The sequence below is a fragment of the Cottoperca gobio genome, chromosome 24, assembly GCF_900634415.1.
Source record: "Cottoperca gobio chromosome 24, fCotGob3.1, whole genome shotgun sequence".
Lineage (NCBI taxonomy): Eukaryota > Metazoa > Chordata > Actinopteri > Perciformes > Bovichtidae > Cottoperca > Cottoperca gobio.
Window position 1 is genome coordinate 11,910,919 of NC_041378.1, and position 27,459 is coordinate 11,938,377.

Below are 27,459 nucleotides of genomic sequence, written 5' to 3' on the forward strand. Positions count from 1 at the left end.
ATCTATTCAGACCCTGTTCAGCAAACTATTTTAATAGAAATGAATCAGACACATCAACCTTAGAACAACAATCAAAATGGGTTGCATGCAGCCAGAATGGTCAGATAACAGGACTAAGAAACCTCTTCAAAAATACACAGCAGCTCAGATTTGAAGATAAAATTACTTTGTATAAGTGTAATTTTTTTTAGTGGAGATGTTAATTAAAAAGTATTTTGATTTGTCAAATCATACACAGCATTCTCTCTAATATGTACTGTCTCATCTCTGTTTAAATAAATTAACAGCAAATGAAACATCACTTTCACACTTGTACTGTTTTGTTTGGGAGCTGAGCAGCATCCAGACAATGATTTAGCACTTAAATAAAGGTATAATTATGAATTATTTTTAATTAATTTGTTTGTGCCACCAAAATTAAACAAAAGGATTCTATCATATGATCAGACATTTTGTGAAATAAGAGACTTTGATGAGAAGAACTATAATACCACTCTCTTGTCTGTACGCTAAAGAAGCCAGTGCCAGCAGTCAGTTAGCTTAGCTTAGCACAAAGACTGTGGGTAGCGAGAAACAGCTAGCTTAACAACTTTCCTGGAGTCGTGTCCTCAATGTGTCATTTTTTTAAGTTTTAGAGTTTTTGGGGGCATTTTATGCTTTTATTTGACGGCGGCAGTGGAGAGAGACAGGGGGGAATGAGAGAAGGGGAATGACATGTAGAAAACGGTCCAGCCGGCAAGGGAATGCTTTGTGCTAAACTAAGCTAGCCAGCGTTTTGCCTTAACAGCTAGCTTCATATTTACCTGACAGACATTAATGTTCTTGTCTAACTCTTGGCAAAAAATACTAATTAACGTATCCCAAAATGTAAAACTATTATTTTACAGTAGAAACTAAGGAAATAAACACATGGTTTATATATGAATGCTTTCATTTCAATATTGGATCTCCCACAGTAGACCCAGAGTGGAGAAGAGAGGAGCCAGGATAGTGTGGTCATCACACTTGACCATGAAGTTCCTGCTGGAGATGTACCAACTACAAGCTGGGGGAGATGCTGGCAGAATTATAACTCAGCTGACCTGGAAATGATGTAAATGGTATTCAATTTCATCAAGGAGATAATGTGATGGGGTAAGGGCGGTTAATCTTTGAATAATTGACAAAAAAAATACTGGCATACACACACACACACCTGCCTTTAGATTCCCGGCAGTAAAAGCCATGAATAATGGATCTTAGTTTTCCCTGGCCTGAGGGAAAAGCTTTTAAACATAATTTGTTGCTTTAATTTATTTACACAACCTGGCAACCCTGGCCCTAAGGCTAGATGCATTACACACAACTGAACCAGCCCGAGAGCATGCATACATGTTCTCAAACTCACACGGGAAAAAGTGCATATGACACACACACACACACATGAGCACTAGGTATGACACATATTCTTGTATGTCTTTTATGCTAATTACATCTTTCTGTTTCACATATTCCCAAAGAAACATGTTAGAGTGAAATATTTTATAAGATAGCAGATGTCATCAGTCTGCTAGCGTCCCATCGTAACCATTTATCTTTCAGAAGTTCATTTTCATTTTTCGAAAAGAAGCTTTTATAGGCTGATGTTGATTCAACAGGTAGTAGAGTATTGACTTATTCTATTTCACTGCAACAGTCAAGTAGTAACATATTGAAATAAGAGCACATTCATTTCACACACACACACACACACACACACACACACACACACACACACACACACACACACACACACACACACACACACACACACACACACACACACATGTTCACTGTACTCAAGTATACATCAACATGAGTTGATCCACTACATCTGAGGTATAAAACCAGCAAAATTGTAATTATAAGATCAAGCTGATGAGACTGTAGCTTAAGTCATTTTAGCTACATGTGTAGCATGCAGCGCAATATTGTGAAAATGCAGTTTGCAATCTGTCACTCAAAAAGTGTCAGTATAGGGAACATTTTATCTGGAACAGCAGCAGCTCTTGCACTGGTTTTGCACTGGTGTCAGAATGCAACTATGATTTAATGTAGTTTGGCAATTTGTAAAATGTTCAGTGTTTTATAATAACGGTATACAAATGCATACCATTTTTTTTTTTTTTTAAACCTGCCACAAAACACAGATAGGGAATAATGCGTATGATAGGATAATACTTGGCAATTAAAGAAAGAACAAATTACAAAACTCCAATGGAAGCTGCACTGATCCTCCTCCTCTTCTTCTTCTGGGTTGCCAGATTTAGTTCTTAACAAGACAAGATTAGACACAAGCAGATGTTGAGGGTTGGTTGGGATGCCAGGTCCAAACTGTTGTTACAGCAGTGTGTGTAATGTATAAGGACATTTGACACTCGCTTTAGGATATTAATGTGTTATGTTATGCTTTGATTTCAGAGAGCAACCTTTTTAACATCTAATATATTCTATCCTGGACATCCTGTAAATCCAAAACAGATTTCAGGATCAGCAGTGACACCAACCTTTCATTACACTCACCCCATGATGAGTTCATGTGGCCTAAAGTCCAGAGTGTTTACAGACGGTGTTTACAGCACTCGCACATGTCGCCCATGATCCCGCTGAGTAATAATCACAACAAGCTGTTTACTGTACATACAAAATCGGATCCGAGCCATTAATAATTCTTGAAATCGTAATATTAGTTAGAAATCTAACAATAAGCATAAAAAACAACATTTGACTGGATTATGAGTTTGCAGCTGGCTATTATTACTTTCCACGCAGGACTTTTGGAGCTTTTCAAAACTACATATGACCTTAACCAGGTTATTGCACAAAGTGTGAGTGTGAATAAGTACGTACGTGTGAATGCATCCATGGTCCTTTGTGCAATTGTTTTTGCACTTGCAGTGACCAAGACCTCAGGTTAGTCTTTGCAATGGCATGTAAGGTGAATGAATTAGGTGAAAACACACGGCGAGCTGCCATGCAATGCCCATGGAAAGCGGCGGCAGTCTCTGCAAGCTGCAACCATTTTGAGTCTGTGTTGAAGTAAAATCGGCCTCAGAAATGTTTTATTATTGCAGCGAGTCGCACTTTGCCTTTCAATCTTTCAAAGCATAAACAAGCTTAACAGGAAGCATTGATTTAAACTTTTTTTTTTATCTGTGGTGTACCATGTTGTTTTAATATGAAGGGATTGGCATTGCTTCGGTAGTATCATCTGAACTTATTATAATTATCATTTTCCTGCCAACAATCCTTGTGCTATACCAAAAGTGTGGGGATCTATTCAAATCTTCTGTCAGCTGAATTACTATAATGTAGTGGTTCAATCTTTTTAGAAGCTCTTTATTTTCCAGAAATGGATTAATAAGGCAGATATTCAAGTCAAACTATGTAGCATTATAATCACAAACAAGTTCAATCCAGCTCCCCATAACAACTCCTTGTAGCCCAGTGTTTGTTGGTGAAATGTGAAGGATATCAAATTTACCAGTGAGATTTGTCAACCTGAGAGCGCTTTTTCTGTCACCACGGCTGCGAAAGATAATCTGTTGCTCTATGCTGCTGTCATGATCAAAGGGATCACACTCCCATGACTATCACACACAACAACCCACATAGACAAATACAAAGACACAACGTGGAACATGGATACACCCTGACACACATATAACATACATACACACTGCATTCAAACACACGTGGACTTTGAACACAAACACTGCAACTTACATTCACACACACAAAGCAAATCTCACCACCGCTTGATGTTGTGTGTTTTCGTTAAGAAGTTCGTCTCGTGCTGTGAAAATAGCAGTGTGGGAATAGACACACACATACATTTGAACACACTCTTGTGCACCAAAGCAGCACAGCCAGAATCCAACAAGAGACTAGATGATCAGTCGAAGCTCCCACGCCATTTGAGACTGCACTGAGAGATGAAAATAATTTCATTTTCTCACATTTGAGATGTTTTTGTAACCACTCCAAATCTAATACAGTAAGATGAGACACTAAGTGGCAGCCACATGCAACTCTGATGCTGCTTACATTTTCTTTTACTTATAAAAAAGGAGAACATTTGTTCTAAAGATGTACTGTATAGTTTAACCGAAGATGTGCTGCTGCAGGTTTGCAGTCAACACCATGCACAGACCCCCACCCCCTCCCTCGCAAGGGACTCTACCCAGCCCTCCTTTCATGCTTTAGTCATCCCGCCTGGGCTGCTGCTGCATCCCTCCTGGCTCGAGTCCCAAAGCACTCTTTAGCCCTTACATAGAGAATTCAAAAGTAAAACACACACACATACACACTCGCACACACACTCACACACACACACACACACACACACAACACACACACACACACATACATGTCCGTAGTCCCTGCTCTGGCTTCACAAGGCTGTTTGCATCGAATACAAAACTCTGTTGCTCAAAGCTCCAGGTCTCAGTCTAGCAGCGCACGTCGGCCTGTGATCTACATTCTGTTGTTAGCTGCCACTTAGCTTCACTCTCCCTGCGGCAGGCTGGTTATCGCTCACCCTCCACTCCCCCTCTCCTCCTCCTCCTCCTCCTCTTCCCCTTTTAAAGGTGGAATAACTTTACTCCACTTCAAATCAGCAGACTGACTTCCTATTTTCCAATCATATACCAAAAGCCTGTGTCTTCAATACTCTATCTACATATGTTTTATATATTTCCCCTCCCTGCCACCTCCCTCATATATTTTGCACACATGCATTTGGACGAGGGGATTGTGTTCTTGTGAAAGAGAGAACACTGCAGTGACAGGTAAGACTGAAGTCATTCCCTTTCCTGGTGGCTTCAATCAAGAGGAAAAAAAAGAGTGTTTCTCTTAACTCTTCATGGGCGCAGGTGAGCGAATGCTGCAGGGTGAGCAAGCAGTAAAAAGGGAATGGGGAAAAGCATGAGAAAGAGCCAGGTTGAGACTGAAAGAACAAGTATGATCAGCACTGTAGGCAAAGCTACATACTGAACAGTTTTCTATTCCACATGGTGCAGAAGTATTAGATAATAAAAATTGCAAGGCATCCATCTACTGTCAGCAGGCTTTTATTGTGAAATTTCCACTTCATACATTCTTCCAATTTAAAGCGATTAATTTTGAAAATGAAACAAATCTTATATCATGAGCACTCATGTAAGGAATTATTTAGTGATCCCTTAACGTTTCTTCTAGCGCCATCATCAGGTCAAAACTTTAATCACGTCCAATATTTTGGTTTCTGAAAAGATTCCTGCAAAACTAATAACATTCATCAGGAGTGTAGAGTGTCTGACCTATCGGATGGTCAGTTGGTGGTTTGATCCTCGGCCCCTGCGTTCAACATGTTGAAATGTCCTTGGGCAAAATACTGAACCCCAAATTGCTCCCGATGGCATGTCAAACAGAGTGTGTGTGAATGTTTATCACACCTGATGAGCAGACGGCACCTTGTATGGTAGCCTCTGCCTCTGTATGAATGTGTGTGTGAATGCTGACTTGTGTAAAACCATTTACTCTGCTGTACTTTGTGTTTGCCGCTAATAAGCAAATGTTAGCATGCCACTGTAGCATGCTAAATGGTCACAATGGTAACCATTATTGTGTTAGCATTGTCGTTGTGAGCATGTTAGCATGCTGATGTTAGCGCTTAGCTCAAAGCACTCGATTGGTTTGGTATGGCTGTATTGTGCATTACAATATGAAAAGTGAGAATAAGCCGCTACTGTTTTTTCTGCTGTTGCCTGATCCCTTCAGTCCCGACTCCGTTAGCGAGGGGAGGGGGTTGCTATTTAATCAAAAAAAAGTGTCACATTAATTCAGACAAATTCAAGCAATCTAGTTTTCTAATAAAGCTGTCATATTTGCATCCGGTGACTTACACTCACCATCGTTTTAGATTAATTCCCGTCACAACCTTTTGATTTATGAATGCATAATAACTGAGGGCAATGTCTGTGACTGTGAGCTCATGTGTGCGTGTGAACTTGTGTCTACAAAGCCCTTACTTTTACTCTAACATGTTGCTTGTGCCTCGATGAGAGAAAATCAAATTGTGCGATAATTGAGCGTGTTAAGAGGGAAAGATGAGGCTCCTGGTGTGAAGGAGCGTGAGTTGTATCATTGGTTCCATGTTTTCCTGCAGCGTCTCATCTTTCCTTATCTCGCCTCCGTTCATATCAAAGGACAAAATTCACGAGGAGTTCTTCTTCTTCTTCTTCTCCACTTGACTTTGTCTTGTGTCCTTGTGTAAAACATCCAAGTCAACATCTGCTCTTCCGAGTATACGCACACGCAGGAAGAGGCATTGTTTCAAGGTAATCTCTAATTAGCATAACTGTAGAGAATGGGTTATTCATAAGACACATTTTTGATTTTCTTCTGGATTTCGTTGACTGTCACGATTTTCTTCTAAATTATATGAATTTTATGCAATAAAGGACAATGCAAATTCCTCCTGTATACTGGTCTGAGAGCCATGCTTCAATAACCATCCATTTTATCTTCTATTCCTTTAGTTCCAATTGTTTCGTTGTTGTGCAACTCAATTCCAGCTCCCCGCAGGAATATTGTTTGGTAAACATTATTACATTGGTTTACATTATTTGCCTCTAAGCTGCTGTTTTTACTTCACTGCTGTTGAGTAAAGTAACTGAAGTGCACACAAGGGGGCTTCAGAATGTATATGGTCTTGTTATCATGACCCAAAGTAAACAAGAGTCCGATACCTCTGATCATACTGTCGAATTCTAAGCTCATCCACAAACATTTCTGCCAGTGTCAATTTGCCTTTGTATTGACATTTGAGTTCAGCATCCAAAATCAACTCTGCGCAGTAGAACAAATGATGGAGCAGGCAGAGGATATGATATTAACTAAACAAACAAAGAGCGATCGAGGAAGAAGATGGATTTGCCAGCGCATCTGCTTTCAGATACTCGTCGCTGTTTATGTCACCTCACAAGAGTGATGGCAGATTTGACCGAATACGAGTCTCGACTATTTAAATCAGGTGAAGCCTCCGAGTACATTTCTGAATTGTTGTGCCCACATATTAAAACGTTGTGATCACACATTTCTTGTCTTTGTCGCACAAGCTTGTTAAATCGTGTTTTTATCATCTTAGAAATGTTTCAGAAATCCAATGTATTTGAAGTTTTAAACAGAGAGACCCTTACACATGCTTTTATCTCATACTTTCTTACCTGTTTTAGCCTCCATGCAGTGGCTTTCTGTATGTTTTAGAATTGATTTTAAGATCTTATTTATAACTCTTAATGTCCTTCATGGCCTCACTCTAATTTCTAACCTTCGTTAGTTGCATTCACATCTGTACGTGTTTTGAGATTCCCAGAAAGGACGTCTTGCGTTGCAGAGGCTTAAATCTCTTTTCTTCTCTTCCTGAAACAGACTTTTATCAGGGAGCTTTGACATTATTTGATTTGACATTAGCTTTAGCTATTATTTTGACCTAGTTTGTCTTCTTATTTATTTTATCTTGCATTACTGCAATTGGCTTTATGTCACGGTTCCTCCTCCCTTCTCCCTCTTGTCCTCCTTTCTTCTTATTACCCACCCGGCCAGAATCAGCAATCGGCACACCTGCCCATCAATCAAGCCAGCTCCTTCACTATTTAAACCCTGGTCTCTGCCGGATCGTTGCCATACATGGGTTGTCTATGTGCCACGCTCCCAGTGCCTCTACTAGTGTTGTTGCCTGTTTGTTTCCTGTTTGTCAGTTTGCCTGCCTGCTTACTTCCACAAGCGCCTGCTCTCAACTCTCCAGAAGAACCTGCCAGTCTCATCTACTCATCCAGCCAGCCTGCCAGCTCTCATCCCTGGAGCCCCCCTTTTTCCCATCACAGCCTACACCAGCCTGCTGGGTTGGTTTCATACCTAATAAAAGACTTACCTTTTCACCTGCTTGTCCCAGCGTGTGCATTTGGGTCCAGCCTCAGTAACCCTAACACTTTATCTGTTTTTTTACTTGGGATTTTATCATTTGCTGCCTTGCGTGAAGCACTTTGTAGCTTGGGTTTGGAAAAGTGCTTTATCATTATACAGCTTGGAAAAGTTTACCGCTCACTATAAGATCGTCCTTTTCAAATGCTATTTTCAAGAGTCTTTGCTCTTTTGTTTTGTTATTTCAGTTTTGTAAAATTATTTTGCTCTCATGTTTGTTACTGTCCTTATATTTTGTTCTGGATGCTTTTATTGTGAAAAAGATGTTCTATAAATAAATAGTTATCCTCTTACTCAGAATCAAACATGTTTGATATAATCTTGATGGCTGTAAACGAGATTAGCAAGTAGGACTGAGACATCTGTTTATGTTAACTACTGGCTCCGTCCTTAAATCTGCTGATGCACTGCAGAGCTGGCATGATCTAAAAGTCAGGCTGGAGGCCAAATCATCCCCTGAAACTAAACTCTATTAAGATTTCTGCATTTTATAAATTCAAACAGACGGACATCTAATATCTGATTACCATCATCTGGCCAGTGTTTGACACTGCATGTAAAATGTAGTGAAACCACTGAACCAACAGTTATGTATGGTTAAGTAACTTTTTATTTATTTATTCATTAAAGCCGCAAAGACAGAAAATATCAAAACACTTCAGCTGTTCACATTGCAAAGAAACCTTTAATCCTTGTAATCCAATTTACATGATTTGAGTTGTGTTCAAAGATGGATGCCACTGAAGAGGCTTCAAAAGATTGAATCTCACAGCCCCTCTTGAGCTGTTGAAGAAGTAGACACACATGTTCACTGTCTCCAACAGACTTTGCATGTCATTACACAGATCCGCACAAGACTTTCTTTTATTCCACAGTCATACATGAAGCAGAGCCACCAGGAGCTGTCTTCCTCGCGGCCCCTGCAGGAAGGCGGAAACACACGCCACCTCCTGTCAGTGTCTGCCAACAGTGTCTGCTCCGACACGAGACTTCCAACACCTGCAGACAAAGTTGAGAATGACATTGGACACAACAGACAAACACGCATTACTTTTCTTTATTTTTCAGCTTGTCTGCTCATGTAAAACTAAACTGAACTACTGTGTTGTTGTGTTGTTGGAGAGTTTCTGGTGGGACCTGTAGCCAGCCAAACCTGCAAACAAACAAGTGAGAAACAGATACATACAGTACTCACACACACACACACTGTCTAAACCAGAGATGGGAACAAGTCATTGTTTTGAAAGCCACTTTTAAGTCCCAAGTCTTTGCACTCAAGCCCCAATTCAGTTACCCAGGTCCTTCACTTTGAGTTTCGAGTCCTAAACAAGTCATAATACGCTCTTCACCAATTTTGACCTTGACGTTTTGCATACTGCAATTAGTTTTTTGCTGACTACGGCATTGCTTTTGAACGCAAATTAAATGATCTTTGATATCACTTTTTCCTACTGGCACTCAGTAATGTAAAGTACGTTCTTCATGGTTTTCTCCTGCAACTTAATTGGATGCTGTTGATTCAAACAAAGGGGATGCGGGGAATTAAATGTCGTGTGTGATTCAGGAAAGGAGTCGATTCGTGGCACACTTTTTAAATTACATACTTTTTAATCTTGTGCATAACAGCAGTTGGAATTGGAGCACCCCAAAGTAACTAACTGATTTAGGTCTTCTGATTATTATTTCAGATAATGTCGACACACCAATACAGAATAGAGAAGATCATTTTACAAAATGTCAACAAATGTGTTAATGTCCCTGAAGCACATATGCCACTGAATTACATCTACTATATATATGTATATATATATATATATATATATATATATATGAGCAGGTAGATGTTGCAGTGCGGAAATAAAAGTTGTGCAGTGCTGCTCCCTGCTGGCTTTGCTACAACATGTTGTGTTACTGAAACATGAAGCTCAGCTGGAAGGATCTATATTGACAAAGCACTGCTCGATTAAACAGTGGTAGCACTTAAGTACAATGTTGAGAGTATTTCCATTTCCTGCGACTTTATACTTTAACTCCACTACATCTCAGACGCAAACATTTGACTTTTTACTGCTATTCATTTATCTGGTAACTTAAGTTGATTTTTTTAAGATTCATATCTACGTTAATAATACAAAATATAATCAACAAATAATTGATCATGTATTGATATAGGTTATAATACACTTTATTGATTCCTTGGTGAAATTCACAAGATACCCGGTAGTAGGGTACATATATAATGTAAGTTAAAAAAATAAGTTCCCCCTTTACCAGCTGCAACATTAAAGTGATGAACATATAACATATAATGCATCAATAATTATAATTCTATAAAAATATTATTATTCTGAAATGGTCCATTGTACAGATTGAGTACTTTTACTGATGCAAATACTTTTTACTATAATTAAGTTTTAAATGCAGGACTTTTACATGTAACAGATTTGAGTACTTTTGTCAACCCCTGCTAATAAGCAGCAGTCTGAAGGTCAAAGGGACTGGACTGAACCAAAATCTTGGTCACATCTGGCAGGCAAAATAAATAGTTTTCCCAGCCTTTATTAAAACCATGATGTCAGTAAATGTACAGTGTAGGATTTATTTTGACACTTTTCTGGTCTAAATAAAGTTTGACATAGATGACAAGCATTATAGTGTGCGTCTTGATTTTTCATCTTGAACCTCTTTTTATAGACCCTGTATATATTCTGAAAAATATGGTTCAATATGATGCTGAAATAATTTACAACTCCACAATTTCAGTTAACAAAAAAAATAAAAGGTCTCAGAGCCATATGCGTGAACACAGATGTGTCAATCATTCTGCTCAGTTACCAAAGATCTTTTAGAGCAGGGGTGTCAAACTCATTTTACATTTACACATGTGTTACAATTTACTGATCACTGTGTTTCTTCCAAAGGCTTTTACTTTATGATCAAAACAACACATGTTTACACTTTACACAAAGTCATCCCGCGGGCGTGCCGGTTTTGGCCCGCGGGCTGCATGTTTGACGCTCCTGTTTTAGAACCTCCTCTGTCTAAGTTTCACTTTCAGATGATTGCAACCGGAGAGTATTGTATCGACGAAAGTAGAGCGAAAACACTGTCTAGAATATACTTATACAGCTATATACAGCTAACAGTTAGCATTTACTAATTTACCAACTCATTGAAGTCAATCACATATCGTGTGCTTCGATCCGATCAAAACATATCTTTCAACAGTCGTCTCTCTTCTGCTTTCGATTTGGGTTAGCTTGTCAACACATCAGATAGGTTTGTATCGAAATATTTCGCAAGGCAAAGAAGACGTCAGTATATACATTGAACTCCATGTGTGAAATCTGCTTTGTGTCTCCTTTTTCTACAGGTGAAGTCATGTCAAGTTTACTGAAGGAAATAGATCATATCGACACAGCAGCAGCTCGTGTGTTTGAAGGTAAGTGGCCATTTTTATATGTATTTTGTATAGATGGTGGTTAGTGCTAACAACCCTTAAACATAGTGACAGTATGTGGCTTCAGTTTTATAAGCACAGGTAAAATAAAGGCTGTTGTTGCAGGGGCAGGTTTACACACCGACTCGGACATTCGGTCAGTGACTCGAGAAGAACTGCACGAGCTATTTCCTGAATCAAAGAATATCAAGCGGAGAAGGACTATCTTTGACCTAATACACAAACAGGTGAGATTTAAATAGAGATGACGTGGATGTAAACTAGTCACTAGTCAAATGCTCTATTGAAATAATTATGTAATATAATATTTCTCTTTCAGAAGCCAGTTGAACAGCTCCTAAGAGAAGTAAGAGAGTTCATCCCAGATGACAATTTCAAGGGTATGTATTATGTAAAGCCTTGCTAACAGTGACTTTCACTTTCACATTATCTTGTTTTTTTGGACCATGGCTGTGGAGGAAATGTATGTTACTGTGTTTATGTTGTCATTCAGATTTTAACACACACAACCTCATTCTCTCTCTCTCTCTCCAGCGGCTCTAACTGACAATGGAGTCCTGGTTAATTACCTCAGTATCCTGAAGGACATGAAGACCCAAATGAATAATATCCAGAGTTTCCTTGATGCTCACATCAATGTTCTGGAAGAATTTAGATGGAATCAGCCCAATCAGGAATCTGCTCTCTGTATTTCAATGAAACCCCACGATGACGGCCAAAGTGAATCTCACACACTTGCACATCCCCTGGCATGGTTAATGAGTAGAATTTCATCTTGACTTAAAATGTCACTTTTGGAGTTGATTTTTAAATGACATAGTATATGATGTTGATTCACATATATGCTATAGAAGATAATTATAATTATAAATATAATTATAATTCTATAAAAATATTATTATTCTGAAATGGTCCATTGTACAGATTGAGTACTTTTACTGATGCAAATACTTTTTACTATAATTAAGTTTTAAATGCAGGACTTTTACATGTAACAGATTTGAGTACTTTTGTCAACCCCTGCTAATAAGCAGCAGTCTGAAGGTCAAAGGGACTGGACTGTACCAAAATCTTGGTCACATCTGGCAGGCAAAATAAATAGTTTTCCCAGCCTTTATTAAAACCATGATGTCAGTAAATGTACAGTGTAGGATTTATTTTGACACTTTTCTGGTCTAAATAAAGTTTGACATAGATGACAAGCATTATAGTGTGCGTCTTGATTTTTCATCTTGAACCTCTTTTTATAGACCCTGTATATATTCTGAAAAATATGGTTCAATATGATGCTGAAATAATTTACAACTCCACAATTTCAGTTAACAAAAAAAATAAAAGGTCTCAGAGCCATATGCGTGAACACAGATGTGTCAATCATTCTGCTCAGTTACCAAAGATCTTTTAGAGCAGGGGTGTCAAACTCATTTTACATTTACACATGTGTTACAATTTACTGATCACTGTGTTTCTTCCAAAGGCTTTTACTTTATGATCAAAACAACACATGTTTACACTTTACACAAAGTCATCCCGCGGGCGTGCCGGTTTTGGCCCGCGGGCTGCATGTTTGACGCTCCTGTTTTAGAACCTCCTCTGTCTAAGTTTCACTTTCAGATGATTGCAACCGGAGAGTATTGTATCGACGAAAGTAGAGCGAAAACACTGTCTAGAATATACTTATACAGCTATATACAGCTAACGTTAGCATTTACTAATTTACCAACTCATTGAAGTCAATCACATATCGTGTGCTTCGATCCGATCAAAACATATCTTTCAACAGTCGTCTCTCTTCTGCTTTCGATTTGGGTTAGCTTGTCAACACATCAGATAGGTTTATATCGAAATATTTCGCAAGGCAAAGAAGACGTCAGTATATACATTGAACTCCATGTGTGAAATCTGCTTTGTGTCTCCTTTTTCTACAGGTGAAGTCATGTCACGTTTACTGAAGGAAATAAGATCATATCGACACAGCAGCAGCTCGTGTGTTTGAAGGTAAGTGGCCATTTTTATATGTATTTTGTATAGATGGTGGTTAGTGCTAACAACCCTTAAACATAGTGACAGTATGTGGCTTCAGTTTTATAAGCACAGGTAAAATAAAGGCTGTTGTTGCAGGGGCAGGTTTACACACCGACTCGGACATTCGGTCAGTGACTCGAGAAGAACTGCACGAGCTATTTCCTGAATCAAAGAATATCAAGCGGAGAAGGACTATCTTTGACCTAATACACAAACAGGTGAGATTTAAATAGAGATGACGTGGATGTAAACTAGTCACTAGTCAAATGCTCTATTGAAATAATTATGTAATATAATATTTCTCTTTCAGAAGCCAGTTGAACAGCTCCTAAGAGAAGTAAGAGAGTTCATCCCAGATGACAATTTCAAGGGTATGTATTATGTAAAGCCTTGCTAACAGTGACTTTCACTTTCACATTATCTTGTTTTTTTGGACCATGGCTGTGGAGGAAATGTATGTTACTGTGTTTATGTTGTCATTCAGATTTTAACACACACAACCTCATTCTCTCTCTCTCTCTCCAGCGGCTCTAACTGACAATGGAGTCCTGGTTAATTACCTCAGTATCCTGAAGGACATGAAGACCCAAATGAATAATATCCAGAGTTTCCTTGATGCTCACATCAATGTTCTGGAAGAATTTAGATGGAATCAGCCCAATCAGGAATCTGCTCTCTGTATTTCAATGAAACCCCACGATGACGGCCAAAGTGAATCTCACACACTTGCACATCCCCTGGCATGGTTAATGAGTAGAATTTCATCTTGACTTAAAATGTCACTTTTGGAGTTGATTTTTAAATGACATAGTATATGATGTTGATTCACATATATGCCTTATGTGACTTTCAGGTACAAGTATCTTGGAAAGTAGCAGTGCTCAAATGATGCTCCATTGACATATAAGATTTTCTAATGTTAAAAACAGCAACAGCCTCATTAACATGCAATACTACAGGGATCTGACACACTTTATAATGCAGTTTTATTTCAATATCATTGTATCTTAAGTGCATAAGAAACGTCATAGTTCTATGTGCGTAACGTGGAACTGGAGGTTCATTCTTGACTGGAAAAACATCTGAAATAAAATATTCTAAATTCATGTTTCACTTTATTTTTATTTTTGAAGTGATTAATTGTATAATGTTATTTTCCTGACAGACTCATACACAAGTACTTCATCCACCAGTGGTCAAATGGAGGTCTACAATCCCCATCAGGCACAAGGTGAATCTGACTTTCTTCTTCACTCTTATGACATGTTTAATTAGTATTCGCTTTGAGGGTATAACTGACAAAGGTCACTTTTGGAGTTGATTTTTTAAATGATAAACTAAGATTTGGAGTTAGTAAGTACATTTACGCCATTTTTATGTGACTTATAAAGACAGCATTATTGGCCAACCTGGAAGACATCAACAAGGAGCACAAAGTAAATCTAACTTTTTTCCTCTTCACACTTTAATGGCATATAAGATTTTCTAATGTTAATGTTTGTTCATGTTTACAACAGCAGCCCCATTAAAGGAACCTAAAAGTTGTCCTCCCAGCCATCTGACTACCCAATCAAGCTTTTGTGGCAGGAGATCTGACATCGATGTTGAATTCGTTCACTTCGAATCCTTCACCCATTTGTCTCCACATGACGGTGAGTGATCGATGATAATTGGAAACTCAGCAGTTATAAGTTGTCTCTCCGGGAGCTTCTTGGGTGTGTAAGCTGTGCAGGCTAATGTGTCAGTACGTAAAGTTTAACTATATGTTTATTTATTCTAATATGGTACTTTTATTGTACTAATATATTTTAGTGTGATGATAGTAGGTCTTGAGACATTGCCAGTTTTAGAATATGTTTATAAAAATATGTTTTGAAAGTTTTACATAGCATGAATCATTTTATTCTAATTGTAGGTTCTCTAAATGTTTGTAAATGTATAAGTCTGTGCACATCCATGCTTCTCTCTACAGCCACCGTGATGTACCGTATGGTTGTCAGCGGTCAAACCTTTGGTGCACATCAACAGCTGATGGACAAATTCAAGAATCAGGATCAGTTTATACTTACTGAAGACACAAACAACTACGAGATCACTTTTGTCTTCTGCCCAATCAGTTCACGCATTCAGTCAGATGTTGACGCAGCCATGAGTAATGTTAAAGGTAAGGGAAAGATTTTTCAGTCTCTTCACACCAAAATGGAAATGGCATATAATTTGTTTGCGATTTGGGTTCTTTCTGACTTGTGTAAGCAAAGTTAAGTTATCAACATATTGATGTATTGGTAAAAGAGAACACACCAAACCTTGCAATATAAGCTCCAAGTTACAATTTTCCACCCTAACCCTCTCATTCTGCCTCCTCTCTGTTTATGTCCTCAGATGATAAACCTGTCATTCTGGTGTTGATGCACCACACACGTGAGGCCAAGATCATGACATATATGAAAACATATGACGCTAAAGTTCAGTTGCATGTCAACGTTTTCTACCATGAGACGAAACGTGGATTAATTCCGTGTTATGAAAATAGGGCTGCTGTGACCGATATACAAAGAGTACTATGGGGCTTCATTAAGAAGAGTTAAGAGGAAATGATGACGGTGTGATGGACATCTAGTTGTCCTGTGAGGTGGTGGTGGTAACAACATCAGTCGTTCTGGTTTTCTTTAGCTTGGTTATTAGAATTAGCTCTGTTGATGGTGGCAACGATGGTATTATTTCCGTTCACACAAGTAAACAATATGTAATGGATCATAAACAGCAAAAATAAAACAGGCAACATTTGATTGATTTAGACCAATAACTGATTTACATGAAAATGAGATCAGCTACTGATTGTGGTCTAATGATGTCAGTATTAATGGGTGTAAACAGCTAAACAAAAAGTTGTTTGCTTATTTCCTGCTTATGAATTTCTAAAGCTCTTATAACCCTAACTCATTAGACTAATATTGTAATAAAATGCATTTCCTATAATCAAATGTATAATCCAGTGTTCTCCAGTTGCTATTGTTGTTTCTGTATAGACGTATTAAGACTTGAATGTACCGTGAGTTTAAAGAGTGCCACAAAGCTCAGTAACTGGCCAAAGGATGACCTTTGAGAATAAAGTATATCAGAAATCACATGGTTGAGAGATTATATCTGCATGTTTTACACCCTTTCACCAACAGGTGGTTTTGTGTGCACATGAAGACTTGCTGGAAAGCTTCAACGCTTCAAGAAGCTTCCTCTCGCCATCACTACTTATTGTAAAGTTATTTTGCGTGATATGTTATGTAAGGTGTGAGGATTAATATACCTAATATTTTCAATAAACTGCAATAATGGGTGCAATCATATTGTCTGTGATCCTTTTTTTGCTGGCATAATAAATATATATATATATATATATTTAAGCAATAGCTCACGACAGGCCGTGGTATATGGTCATTATATCACAGTTAAGGGGCGTGGTTCGGCCCGACGCGAAGCGGAGTGAGCTATTGCTTTTATAAAACAGTTACCAAGTGTGGCAATATGAAAGAAAAATACACACTCCAATATAAATAGTTTTTATTATTAAATAATGATGTTCAAAATAAAATAGTCCCTCCGTTGCCTTCTTCACAAAACATAGTGTGAGGTGGTTGCTATGCAACAACACTAACAGCTAGCGAACATATTAGACAGACAACGTTGATCGATTATAGCTGCTATCTGCTCTTCACGTAGCTCTGCATGTCGTCTTTTAGGGGCTTTTTTCAATCCACTCCTCCATAGTAAAGCTTTGTAAGTTTGTTTCTTAACGGACGTAATTTAACAGCTGTAACGGTTGTAGCTTTTTCTCAGACGCGAAGGGATACTGACTTGTGAAAACTACAATTCTACCCGTGATATACGCTCATTATACCACGGCTAAGAACCAATTGCTTGATTTGACATGTCCGTTTTATAAATATATATATTCACCTCACTACACATAATTATTATTTTAAGTCAAAACACTTCTAGCATTTAAAACAAAACATTTGAAGGACCCTGCATTATCAAATTAGTAAATTAAACTGTTTTTTTCTGTATGGCCTGGGATATATTTTTCTCAGCTTGGCTCCAATGTGTCTAAATGCAGATGCAGGAATGTTTGAAAGAATATTTTATATTCAGTAGTATTTACAGCTCAATTGTTCAATGTTGAACTTTTGTAAATACAGTCCGACAAGTGGGTTGAATTTACGCATTTATTAAAACTTAATTAAATACTTGAAGTTATTAATTACTTTTGTGCAAATGTTTTAATAGTGCAAGTGCCTGATGCTTTTATTTTGGAAAGAGAAAAGCTCTTTTGTTCTGAAAAACCAGGCCGGAAATGTGACATTGTTTACAAACAGAAGCTGCTTCCAGTCGGTGTCAGATCGCGCGTGCTGTGGAGATAAATATTATTTCCCGTTTTTGGACTTTCTTTCTCATGGCAAAGACTGCCACCAACGAGCTTTCTGCACTAACACCATAATGACATGTTAAAAGTTATATTCCGGTTAGTTGGGCTAATTAACTGCACAACAGTTAGCTAACAGTTAGCTAGCTCAACAGATGTTCTGCAGCATGGCAGTTTGATTAATTTCAAAAGGTGTTAGCTACAGGGAGGAAAAGTCTGTATCTAGAGGCTTCTGGTCTGTAACTATCCCGAGAAGAGTTATAGGCTAATATTCTCTGTTTGCAGCTAGGTTAGCTATTGCTTGGCTGTAATGTCTGTTCAACTATCCAGCTGTTAACGCCAGTAACTTTGTACGTTAGCAGAGGTTTGTCACACTTGCTTGTGTGTCATGCTCTTCGGCCTCGTCCTGTTGAGTCCCATCAGATCGAAGTGTTCAAAAATAGTTTGTTTATATAAGGTTTTTGCTGTTACTGAACTATTATCATTTCGCAGACTGCATACTTTATCTACCAGTCACTGTGGTTACGGCAGCGCGCTGAAGTCATCTGCACACCGGTTTGGACTTAAGGTAATGAAAAGAAAAAACACTTGTGCTGTCTTCACCTCAGTTTGCAAAAAACACAATATGATGATGATGATGGTTGTGACCTGGTAATATAATTCCTCCCTGCTTTAGGCACAGTCCTGTCTGTATCGGCTAACAGTGTGTGATATGCAGCCAGCCAGTATATCCTATGGCAAAGAGACCCCTGTGATTGCCTCAGATGATGATGAAGAGGAGGTCCAGCAAAGCCCTGGAGGCTCCACAGTGTCTGGTGAGTACAACAGCCGGATATGCTGACAAGGTTTGACAAAAACTGTAATCAGCAACTGTTTTACTCTTTGACTAGTTACGCTTGAAAAATCCAACTGCACCGTGCCAAATCAAATCAAATCAAATTTATTTAATATCACAAATTATACATTTGTCTCAGTGTACTTTACAGACTGTACAGGTTACAACACCCTCTGTCCTTAGACCCTCGCATCGTGGCAACCTACTACATGAGAGACAGAAACTCCGGGGATGATAACCCGGATGATGAGTTAGTAACATACATTTACATAAATGCATACAGATAAAGAAGGAGAAGAAGAGAGGGAGGGGAAGAGAAGAAAGAGAGCAGGGAGGTGTCCCCCGGCAGTCTAAGCCTATAGCAGCATAACTAGGGGCTGATCCAGGGCAAACCTGAGCCAGCCCTAACTATAAGCTTTATCAAAAAGGAAAGTCTTTAGCCTGCTCTTAAATGTGGAGAGTGTGTCTGCCTCCCGAACACAAACTGGAAGCTGGTTCCACTGGAGAGGAGCTCGATAGCTGAAGGCTCTGGCTCCCATTGTACTCTTAGAGACTCTAGGAACCACAAGTAACCCTGCAGTCTGGGAGCGCAATGCTCTAGTTGGTTTATAAGGTACTATGAGATCTTTAAGATATGCTGGAGCCTGACCATTAATTGCTTTGTAAGTCAGGAGAAGGATTTTGAATTCTATTCTGTATTTCACCGGGAGCCTGTGCAGAGCAGCTAATACAGGAGTAATATGATCCCGTTTCCTTGTTCTTGTCAATACACGTGCCGCTGCATTTTGGATCAACTGAAGAGTCTTAAGCGACTTTTTGGGACAACCTGATAACAATGAGTTGCAGTAATCCAGCCTTGAAGTAACAAATGCATGGACTAGTTTTTCTGCATCATTTTGAGACAGGATGTGTCTTATTTTTGCAATGTGACGTAGATGAACGAAGGCAGTCCTTGAGATTTGGTTTATGTGGGAGTTAAACGACAGATCCTGATCAAAGATGATGCCAAGATTCCTTACGGTGGTGCTGGAGGCCAAGTTAATGCCATCCAGAGCTTCTATGTCATTAGAAAATGCGTTTCGGAGGCGTTTAGGGCCAAGTATAATAACTTCAGTTTTGTCTGTGTTTAACATCAAAAAGTTGCTAGACATCCAAGTTTTTATGTCCTTAAGACATGCTTGAAGTTTAGCCAATTGATTAGTTTCGTCTGGTTTAATTGATAGATATAATTGGGTATCATCCGCATAACAATGAAAGTTTATAGAGTGGTTCCTTATAATATTGCCCAAAGGAAGCATATATAAGGTGAATAGAATCGGTTCAAGTACAGAACCCTGCGGAACTCCAAGATTGACTTTGGCTGTCATGGAGGATTTATCGTTAACACATACAAATTGAGAGCGCTCAGATAAATAAGACTTGAACCAGCTTAGTGCGATTCCTTTTATGCCAACACAATGTTCCAGTCTCTGTAGTAGAATGTCCTGATCAACAGTGTCGAAAGCAGCACTGAGGTCTAACAAGACAAGAACAGAGACAAGTCCTTTGTCTGATGCCATTAGAAGGTCATTGGTAACTTTCACCAGTGCCGTCTCTGTGCTATGATGAACTCTAAATCCAAATTTAAAAACCTCAAATAAACTATTATGTAAAAAATCACACAACTGTTTTGCAACTGCTTTCTCAAGGATTTTAGCGAGAAAGGGAAGGTTAGATATCGGCCTATAGTTGGCTAAAACCTCTGGATCAAGACTAGGCTTTTTAAGAAGTGGTTTTATTACAGCTACTTTAAAGGATTGTGGTACGTAGCCAGATAATAGAGACAGGTTGATCATATTTAATAACGAGATGTTAATTAAGGATAAAACTTCTTTAAACAGTTTAGTAGGAATCGGGTCTAAAAGACAGGTTGATGGCTTAGACGATGAGATTGTTGAAGTTAGTTGGTTAAGGTTGATTGGAGTAAAACAGTCTAGATATATTTCAGGAGTTACAGATGTTTTAAAATTCCGGAGGTTGAAGTTAAGTCATTACCAGTTGAGGTCAGGAGGAGATTAATTTTGTCTCTAATAATTATAATTTTATCATTAAAGAAGCTCATGAAGTCGTCACTACTGAGAGATATAGGAACAGAAGGCTCTGTAGAGCTGTGGCTCTCTGTCAGCCTGGCTACAGTGCTGAAAAAGAAACCTGGGGTTGTTCTTATTCTCTTCTATTAAGGAAGAGTAATAAGCTGCTCAGGCATTACGGAGAGCCTTCTTATACCTTTTAAGATGATCTAACCAGACTAAACGAGATTCTTACAATTTAGTGGAACGCCATTTACTTTCAAGATTTCTCGACTTTTGTTTTAGTTTGCGGATTTGTAAATTAAGCCATGGAGCTTTCTTTTTCTGTTTTATGATCTTCTTTAGAGGAGCGACAGAGTCGAGTGTTATTCGCAGTGAGGCTGCAGCGCTATCAACAAGATGATTAATTTGGGAGGGACTAAAGTTAGCATTGGAGCCCTCCATTATATTGATATTGAGTCCTGGTATTGAATCAAGTGCTGATGGAATCACTTCCTTAAATTTAGTCACAGCACTTTCAGATAAACATCGAGCGTAGGATATTTTGCCTACTGGCTTGTAGTTCAGTAACAGGACTTCAAAAGTTATAAAAAAATGGTCTGATAAAAGAGGATTATGTGGACACACTGATAAACGTTCAAGTTCAACACCATATCCCAGAACAAGGTCCAGAGTGTGGTTTAAACAGTGAGTTGGCTCATGTATATTTTGACTGAACCCAATTGAATCTAATATTGAGATAAATGCATTATTAAGGCTGTCACTATCAACATCCACATGAATATTAAAGTCACCTACAATAATTACTTTATCAGTTTTAAGGACTAAACTTGATAAAAATTCTGAGAATTCAGATATAAATTCAGAATACGGACCAGGAGGGCGGTACACAGTAACAAATAAAACTGGCTTTATTGTTTTCCATGTTGGGTTTGAGAGCGTAAGAACAAGGCTTTCAAAAGAGTTATAGTTTAGTTTAGGTTTAGGATTGATCAAGAGGTTTGAGTCAAATATGGCCGCAACTCCACCTCCTCGGCCAGTACCTCGAGGAATGTGAGTATTAATATGACCAGGTGGAGTGGATTCATTTAGACTGACATATTCTTCATGTCTCAGCCAGGTTTCAGTGAGACAAAATAAATCAATCTTATTATCTGATATTCAATCATTTACCAATCCAGCTTTCGTTGATAAAGATCTGATGTTTAATAGCCCACATTTAATTTTTCGATTTAGTTGCACTTTTGCAACGGTGGTGTTTATTTTAATTAGGTTTTCATGTATAACTCCTCTTCTGTTAACCATAGACTTGATTAGTTTCAGTGGTCGTGGGGCAGACACAGTCACTATGGGGATTTGAGTGGGTGACTGCCCGGAAAGAAGCACAGAGAAGTGTGTAAGACTGCAACTCTTTCTCCTGGTCTCAACTCTGGGTTGTCATGGGTGCCACTTTGTACCAGATGGATGGATGGATGGATGGATGAATGGGTTCGATGAAGGCCACACTAGTAATGGGCGGATGAAGCCTCATGAATCTTTGGCGTCCATTCTGTTTATGCTGAAAATAGATTTGACAGTACAGTGACATCTGGTGGCTTGCAAAACCTATAGCAGCCTTTCAAGACCGGGCCCAAGCACTACAACACCTTGCTGATTTTAATAATTTTAATCTCATATGTGAGCAATACAAGTCCAAGAAGCCCGGCGTGTTATTATTAAATCTGTGATACTCTTGTTCAGAATTGCTCCATTAAATATAGATGTTATTGTGCAATATGTTATAAATCAATTATTGATAAATACATGATCCATAAAGCCTACATATACAATCTTTGTGTTGACATGAAATAATAATGTATTTTATTGGTGTAATTTAGGCCCAGAGACCACTGTCAACATTTTATATTCGTTAAAATGTGAGAGAATGATATTCAATAGACTCAATTCTCTTATTACTTTTATAACATTATTACTTGGTATCAGGTGGAAATGTTGACATACTTATTTTTAGTGTTTTAGTGTTCATCACTGTATTTCTGAATGATTCCCCTCTCTTCTTATCCCCACTAATGTGCCTTTCAAATAGTTTAGCCCCAAAACTTTCAGAACTCTTTCTGAAGCTCCATAGACGTTTGAAGCTTTGGACGTCATCAGTCACGATGCGTTCTTCAGTTGACACAAGCTCTGACACGATGTATTAAAACAGCGCGCATGGCAGGGGTGAAACAAGCTTCGGTATCATGTCAAGTCAACTTTATTTACGTAGGCCTGTATATGAAAAAGATGGATCCCGGTGGATGTCAAGCAGCTACAGCCTGAGCCACACAACATCCTCTCCATCATGTAACCTGGAAATAGAGCAGGCTTCACAAACACACAAGAAGCTAAAGTACATCCCATCATTTACACAGATAGGAGAATGAAACAAACACACATCTCTAGTTTATACACAATGTATGGCAGCATTGTGTGACAGCATGATTAAACAGTAGTGGCTGGTGAACACATCTTTCTCATGGCTTGGCATGGTTGAATTCGAAATAGAAACATCTTGCAAAGTCTTTTGCAGCAGTTGAAAGTTGACCAAATGGATCATTTTGGCTTGAATAATGTTTCAATAGTGAATCAGTGGTTTATTATATTTCTCCACCTGATATATTCCTGTTTCACGTATGCCTTTGTACAACTCATCCTCATAAAGAGGTGTCGCTAAAGGATCTGCCTCACGATCTGCCTCACGATCTGCCTCACGATCTGCCTCACGATCTCCTTCTGTTTGAGTATCCTCAGGCCATCTTCACTTCATTTAAGTGACATTTTCCACCTTGTCACTACGCAACATTTGACAGGCCTGCATGAACAAATGTAGCGCTATCAATAGCATGGACTCTGCTCACCTCAGCTGTTAACATCTCCAATAAAACGTCCTAATATGTAGCTACCAAATTCACAATAATATGTTCACAACATTTATCTTTGCTTGTTTAAGAATTTGCACAATAACATGACATTTTTTGCTTTACCAGTTTCCAAAAAAAATTGTTTGCCAATTAAATCACTTATAATTTATAATATAATATATTTTAAAATAATATCTTGCTTCGTCTTATTGTCAACCATTTTCCAAAGGCTTAAGTAAAGTAAAGGAAATAGCCACATGCGACAAGTAAAGAGGTTTTCAATGCCCCCAATGTGTGTGAGTACTCTGCTTTGTGTGTTAGTTGTATTGAAATGTATCTTAAGTGAGAAGAAGATGAGGAGGGAGGGGAGGAGAGGAAATTGATGAAGAAACAGCTCAAGTCAGTTTCCGTTTAGTCTTACCAGCCCCCCTACATGGAAAGAGCTTGGACGTGTTTGTATTGTTTGTATAATGTTTAGAACTGTACAACGTTAAGGTTTTATTGTAATGGAAAAGGATGCTTTTCTTTTCTCCCTAGTGTCCAGCCCAGCGTCAACTAAGAAAAAGAGAAAGAGGAAGAGAGGAGACATTGGAGGGCGATTGGACAGCGAAGAGGTTGCAGAGAAGAAGAAGAAAAATAAAGAGAGCCAGCGACCCAACTACTTTGTGTCCATCCCCATCACTAACACACAGGTAAGACATGGCTGTACTATCCACTTACTTGTGTCATTTAAGGATCATCACATTAATGGGATACATATTTGAATCCCATTTGTTACAAAATTGCAGATTATTTGATCAGTTGATGAGTTTATCGCTCATTTGTTTCTGGCCAAATTCATAATGTCATTTTCCCAACATGCATGTTTGGAAGACTTTCCAAAACAATTTGCTTCTATCTCCATGACATCATTAAAAAATATATATATTTCATTCTCAATCTGATGGATTGTCTGTATTTTAAGCACGTTTGAAGTCTTTGTGCATCACCACACTACTAAATAAATGGGAATGTGTGGCTGCATGGAAGGTTGTTAAACAGCATTCACAAGTCCAAAGGCTATGACATGCTTTGGAATTGGCAGTAAATTGATACATATTTGTATTAAATTGGCTAAAACATACAAAACCACCGGTGTGATCCTTAAAGAAAACTCTCTGTTAGTAGAGAAGACTTTAATCTGCCCACCTAATAGAATATTGATGAATTTAGTGTGTGACACTTGGTCATGATGAGTGTAGCTTAATCTATAATGGCAGAAAATCTCTTACAGAAAAACATTCAAGATTCAATTACCTGACGGATGATGACACTGAGATCGTAATGCTTATTGACAAAAAGGCTCCTCTGAATGAACATCGATTTACCTCATCTGTGATGTTGAACTGCAGAAGTTGCCCTCCTTTCAATCGTCCCCCATCCTTACCAAGCTATTTCTTGGAAAGAGAGGAGTGGCGGTGAAGGGCGAGAGGGAACAAACACTGTATGTGACAGCATCTGCTGGCTTCTACTGATTGAACTTAAATCTATCCAATGACAGATCAGCTCAGCCGTGATCCAGGTCCAAGAGGCGGTGCTTCAGCAGGAGCCCCGATTGGCCAAAGCCATGATCCCTGTCCCAACTCTCCACATCACGCTATTAGTCACTCATCTCGCCAGTCAGGAGCAAGTAGACCTGTGAGTGGATGCACCTGCACACATTGACGCTACACAATCAAACTCTGCACATGCACGGCATGTTGATGCGCATGCTGGTCCCGAATTGACTCAATATTATTTATACACACTATCACACCACTAAAATATCATGTATAACAAACAAAAAAAATGGGGGAAATAATTGAAGTCATTAATTGTGGCTTCAACATTTTTGGGACAAAGAGCTGCAATTTTAAATGTCAAAAGCTACGATACAGTAAATTAATTCCAAACAAAGCAGACATTTTGACATAGCAGGAAACGCACAGGTGTTAGTAATAACATTAATGATGATGCTGTGCCGAGATGATCTATGAAGGGTTTTAAGGGCCAAAACTAAATATATATATATATAAATACATAAAATGACAAATAGAAAAATGATTTGAATGTCAAACAGCTGGGAAAGGCTGAGCAACCAGAAAGCAGAACAGTTAAAAGATCAAATGCTCAAAGTGTATTCCAATACTGGTGCTACTGTATCAATACAAGTGATTGCAGAAGACCATACAGTATATATTGCAATATTGATTTGCCCCTCTCTTAATGTACACACACATGCAGATGAATACACACACACACACACACACACACACACACACACACAGACCTGTGCTGCTTCTGCAGTGACTGATTGTTGTTTAGGATAAAAAAACTAATAACACCTCTGGTTTTCCTTATTGCTTAGTGCCACTCAAATTAATTTACTGCCACAGCCACATTTAATTGTGCTGTCCCATCAGTCTCTGTGACGCTGTACATTATCACAACATCAGAAAGCCGAACAAGGTCTTGCTCGTAACCAACGTACAGACTGGAGTTACTGCTTGGGATGCAGGGTTCTGCAGTGACACTTTCAGCAGGTCACATTAGATGCTGTTTCTGTCTTATCTCTTCCTCTCAGCACTTCCAGGAAAACTGTTTGGCAAGGCTATAAATGTTTTAGGTTTAGATTCTAATAATGAGAAAAGCACTGCTGGAGGAGGACAGTCCCTCCGGCTAGAATGTAGTCTAAGGCTTTTATTCCAATTACCGGTAATCATTAATTCTAATTAATGTGAATGGTCATACTGTCCCATTTAAGTTAATCATTGCATTATTTTTCACTTGTAATATTAAAATGGCCCATATAACGACAAACACTGCTAACCCAATCACTGTCATCAGTGAGGAAAAATGCTTCACTTTAGGTTAATTTAAAGAAATATGAACTATTTACCACATTGAATATGTAGTTAAAAAGGTACACTTCATATTCTAAAGTCCTAACGCGAACATTTCATGTGTTTTTTTAGTGACACATTCAATGCAGCTTGTGAATGTGCCAGCCATGTTATATGATGATACTGATGCATAATCTTAAGTAGAAGATTGTGTCATTAGTAATCACTAGATTCTCTCGTTATGTAATATGAGAGGGAGGGAGAGAGAGGATTAAGTTTTGTGTGTGTGTGTGTGTGTGTGTGTTTGTTTGTGTGTGTGTGTGTGTTTGTTGTTTATTCATGTGTATATATCCTTATAGGGCGGCAACCGTCCTGGCTGAGGTTGAGTCGTCATTGGCTGAGCTGCTGTGTGGGCGGGATCTGCTGCTGCCATTCTCAGGGATCGGTCATTTCAGGAAGGAGGTGGTGTTTGTTGGGCTGGCCCCCGGACAACACAGACACACACTGGACAGTCTGGCAGGTTGGTGACAAATGCTTATTTGTACTTTTCACTCATTTTCACACTGTATTACTTGAACACTACTGTCTCTCTGTCCCTCAATGTATATTTTGAATCCCATTTTTGTTTAAGTGTTCATCGTGCTGTATTTTCACCAGGGTAAACATTTCAATAGAGGATGTTAAAGTGAACCAGTACTGTTGTCGGAGGGACGTCTGAACTTGGGGTCAGCTGAGGAGCGCTGAGGACACGTTATTGGGATGGATGCTTTCTGTGATCCGATGTGAGGTCACAGATTAGACAGTTTTAGGAGATCCTAGGGTATAATCTGTGGGTTGTTATTGTTAAACTGAGTGGGCCGACTCTCGCATTGAAAGTGACTTTTCACCTGAGTGAGCTGGGTAGTA

The 27,459-nt window shown here is 38.7% G+C and overlaps 2 protein-coding genes across 10 annotated transcripts in view; both read left to right on the top strand.

Moving 5' to 3' along the window:
- The first annotated feature begins 11,134 nt into the window (after nucleotides 1–11,134).
- Nucleotides 11,135–16,807, top strand: LOC115003995 (uncharacterized). Of its 6 annotated transcripts, XM_029425950.1 has the most exons (10): nucleotides 11,138–11,262; nucleotides 11,357–11,425; nucleotides 11,549–11,670; nucleotides 11,763–11,823; nucleotides 11,978–12,163; nucleotides 14,634–14,699; nucleotides 14,860–14,904; nucleotides 14,986–15,120; nucleotides 15,441–15,632; nucleotides 15,851–16,807. In XM_029425950.1, the coding sequence occupies exons 2-10, from the start codon at nucleotides 11,365–11,367 to the stop codon at nucleotides 16,054–16,056; spliced, it is 1,074 nt and encodes a 357-aa protein (XP_029281810.1). In that variant the 5' UTR covers nucleotides 11,138–11,262; nucleotides 11,357–11,364; the 3' UTR covers nucleotides 16,057–16,807. The 6 variants fall into 6 exon arrangements, with proteins under 6 accessions (XP_029281806.1, XP_029281807.1, XP_029281808.1 ...); XM_029425946.1 differs by having other exon boundaries at nucleotides 11,135–11,425; XM_029425947.1 differs by having other exon boundaries at nucleotides 11,135–11,425; nucleotides 14,989–15,120.
- Nucleotides 16,808–17,826: 1,019 nt separating this feature from the next.
- The window catches only part of akap7 (A-kinase anchoring protein 7), a 41,432-nt gene continuing 31,799 nt past the window's right edge, over nucleotides 17,827–27,459 (top strand). For 2 of the 4 annotated variants that reach the window (XM_029425375.1, XM_029425378.1), the window contains exons 1-5: nucleotides 17,998–18,456; nucleotides 18,565–18,703; nucleotides 24,230–24,384; nucleotides 25,233–25,369; nucleotides 26,913–27,073. In XM_029425375.1, coding sequence (XP_029281235.1) covers nucleotides 18,277–18,456; nucleotides 18,565–18,703; nucleotides 24,230–24,384; nucleotides 25,233–25,369; nucleotides 26,913–27,073 — 772 coding nt within the window. In that variant the 5' untranslated portion in view covers nucleotides 17,998–18,276. The other 2 variants (XM_029425377.1, XM_029425376.1) reach the window with 2 other exon arrangements.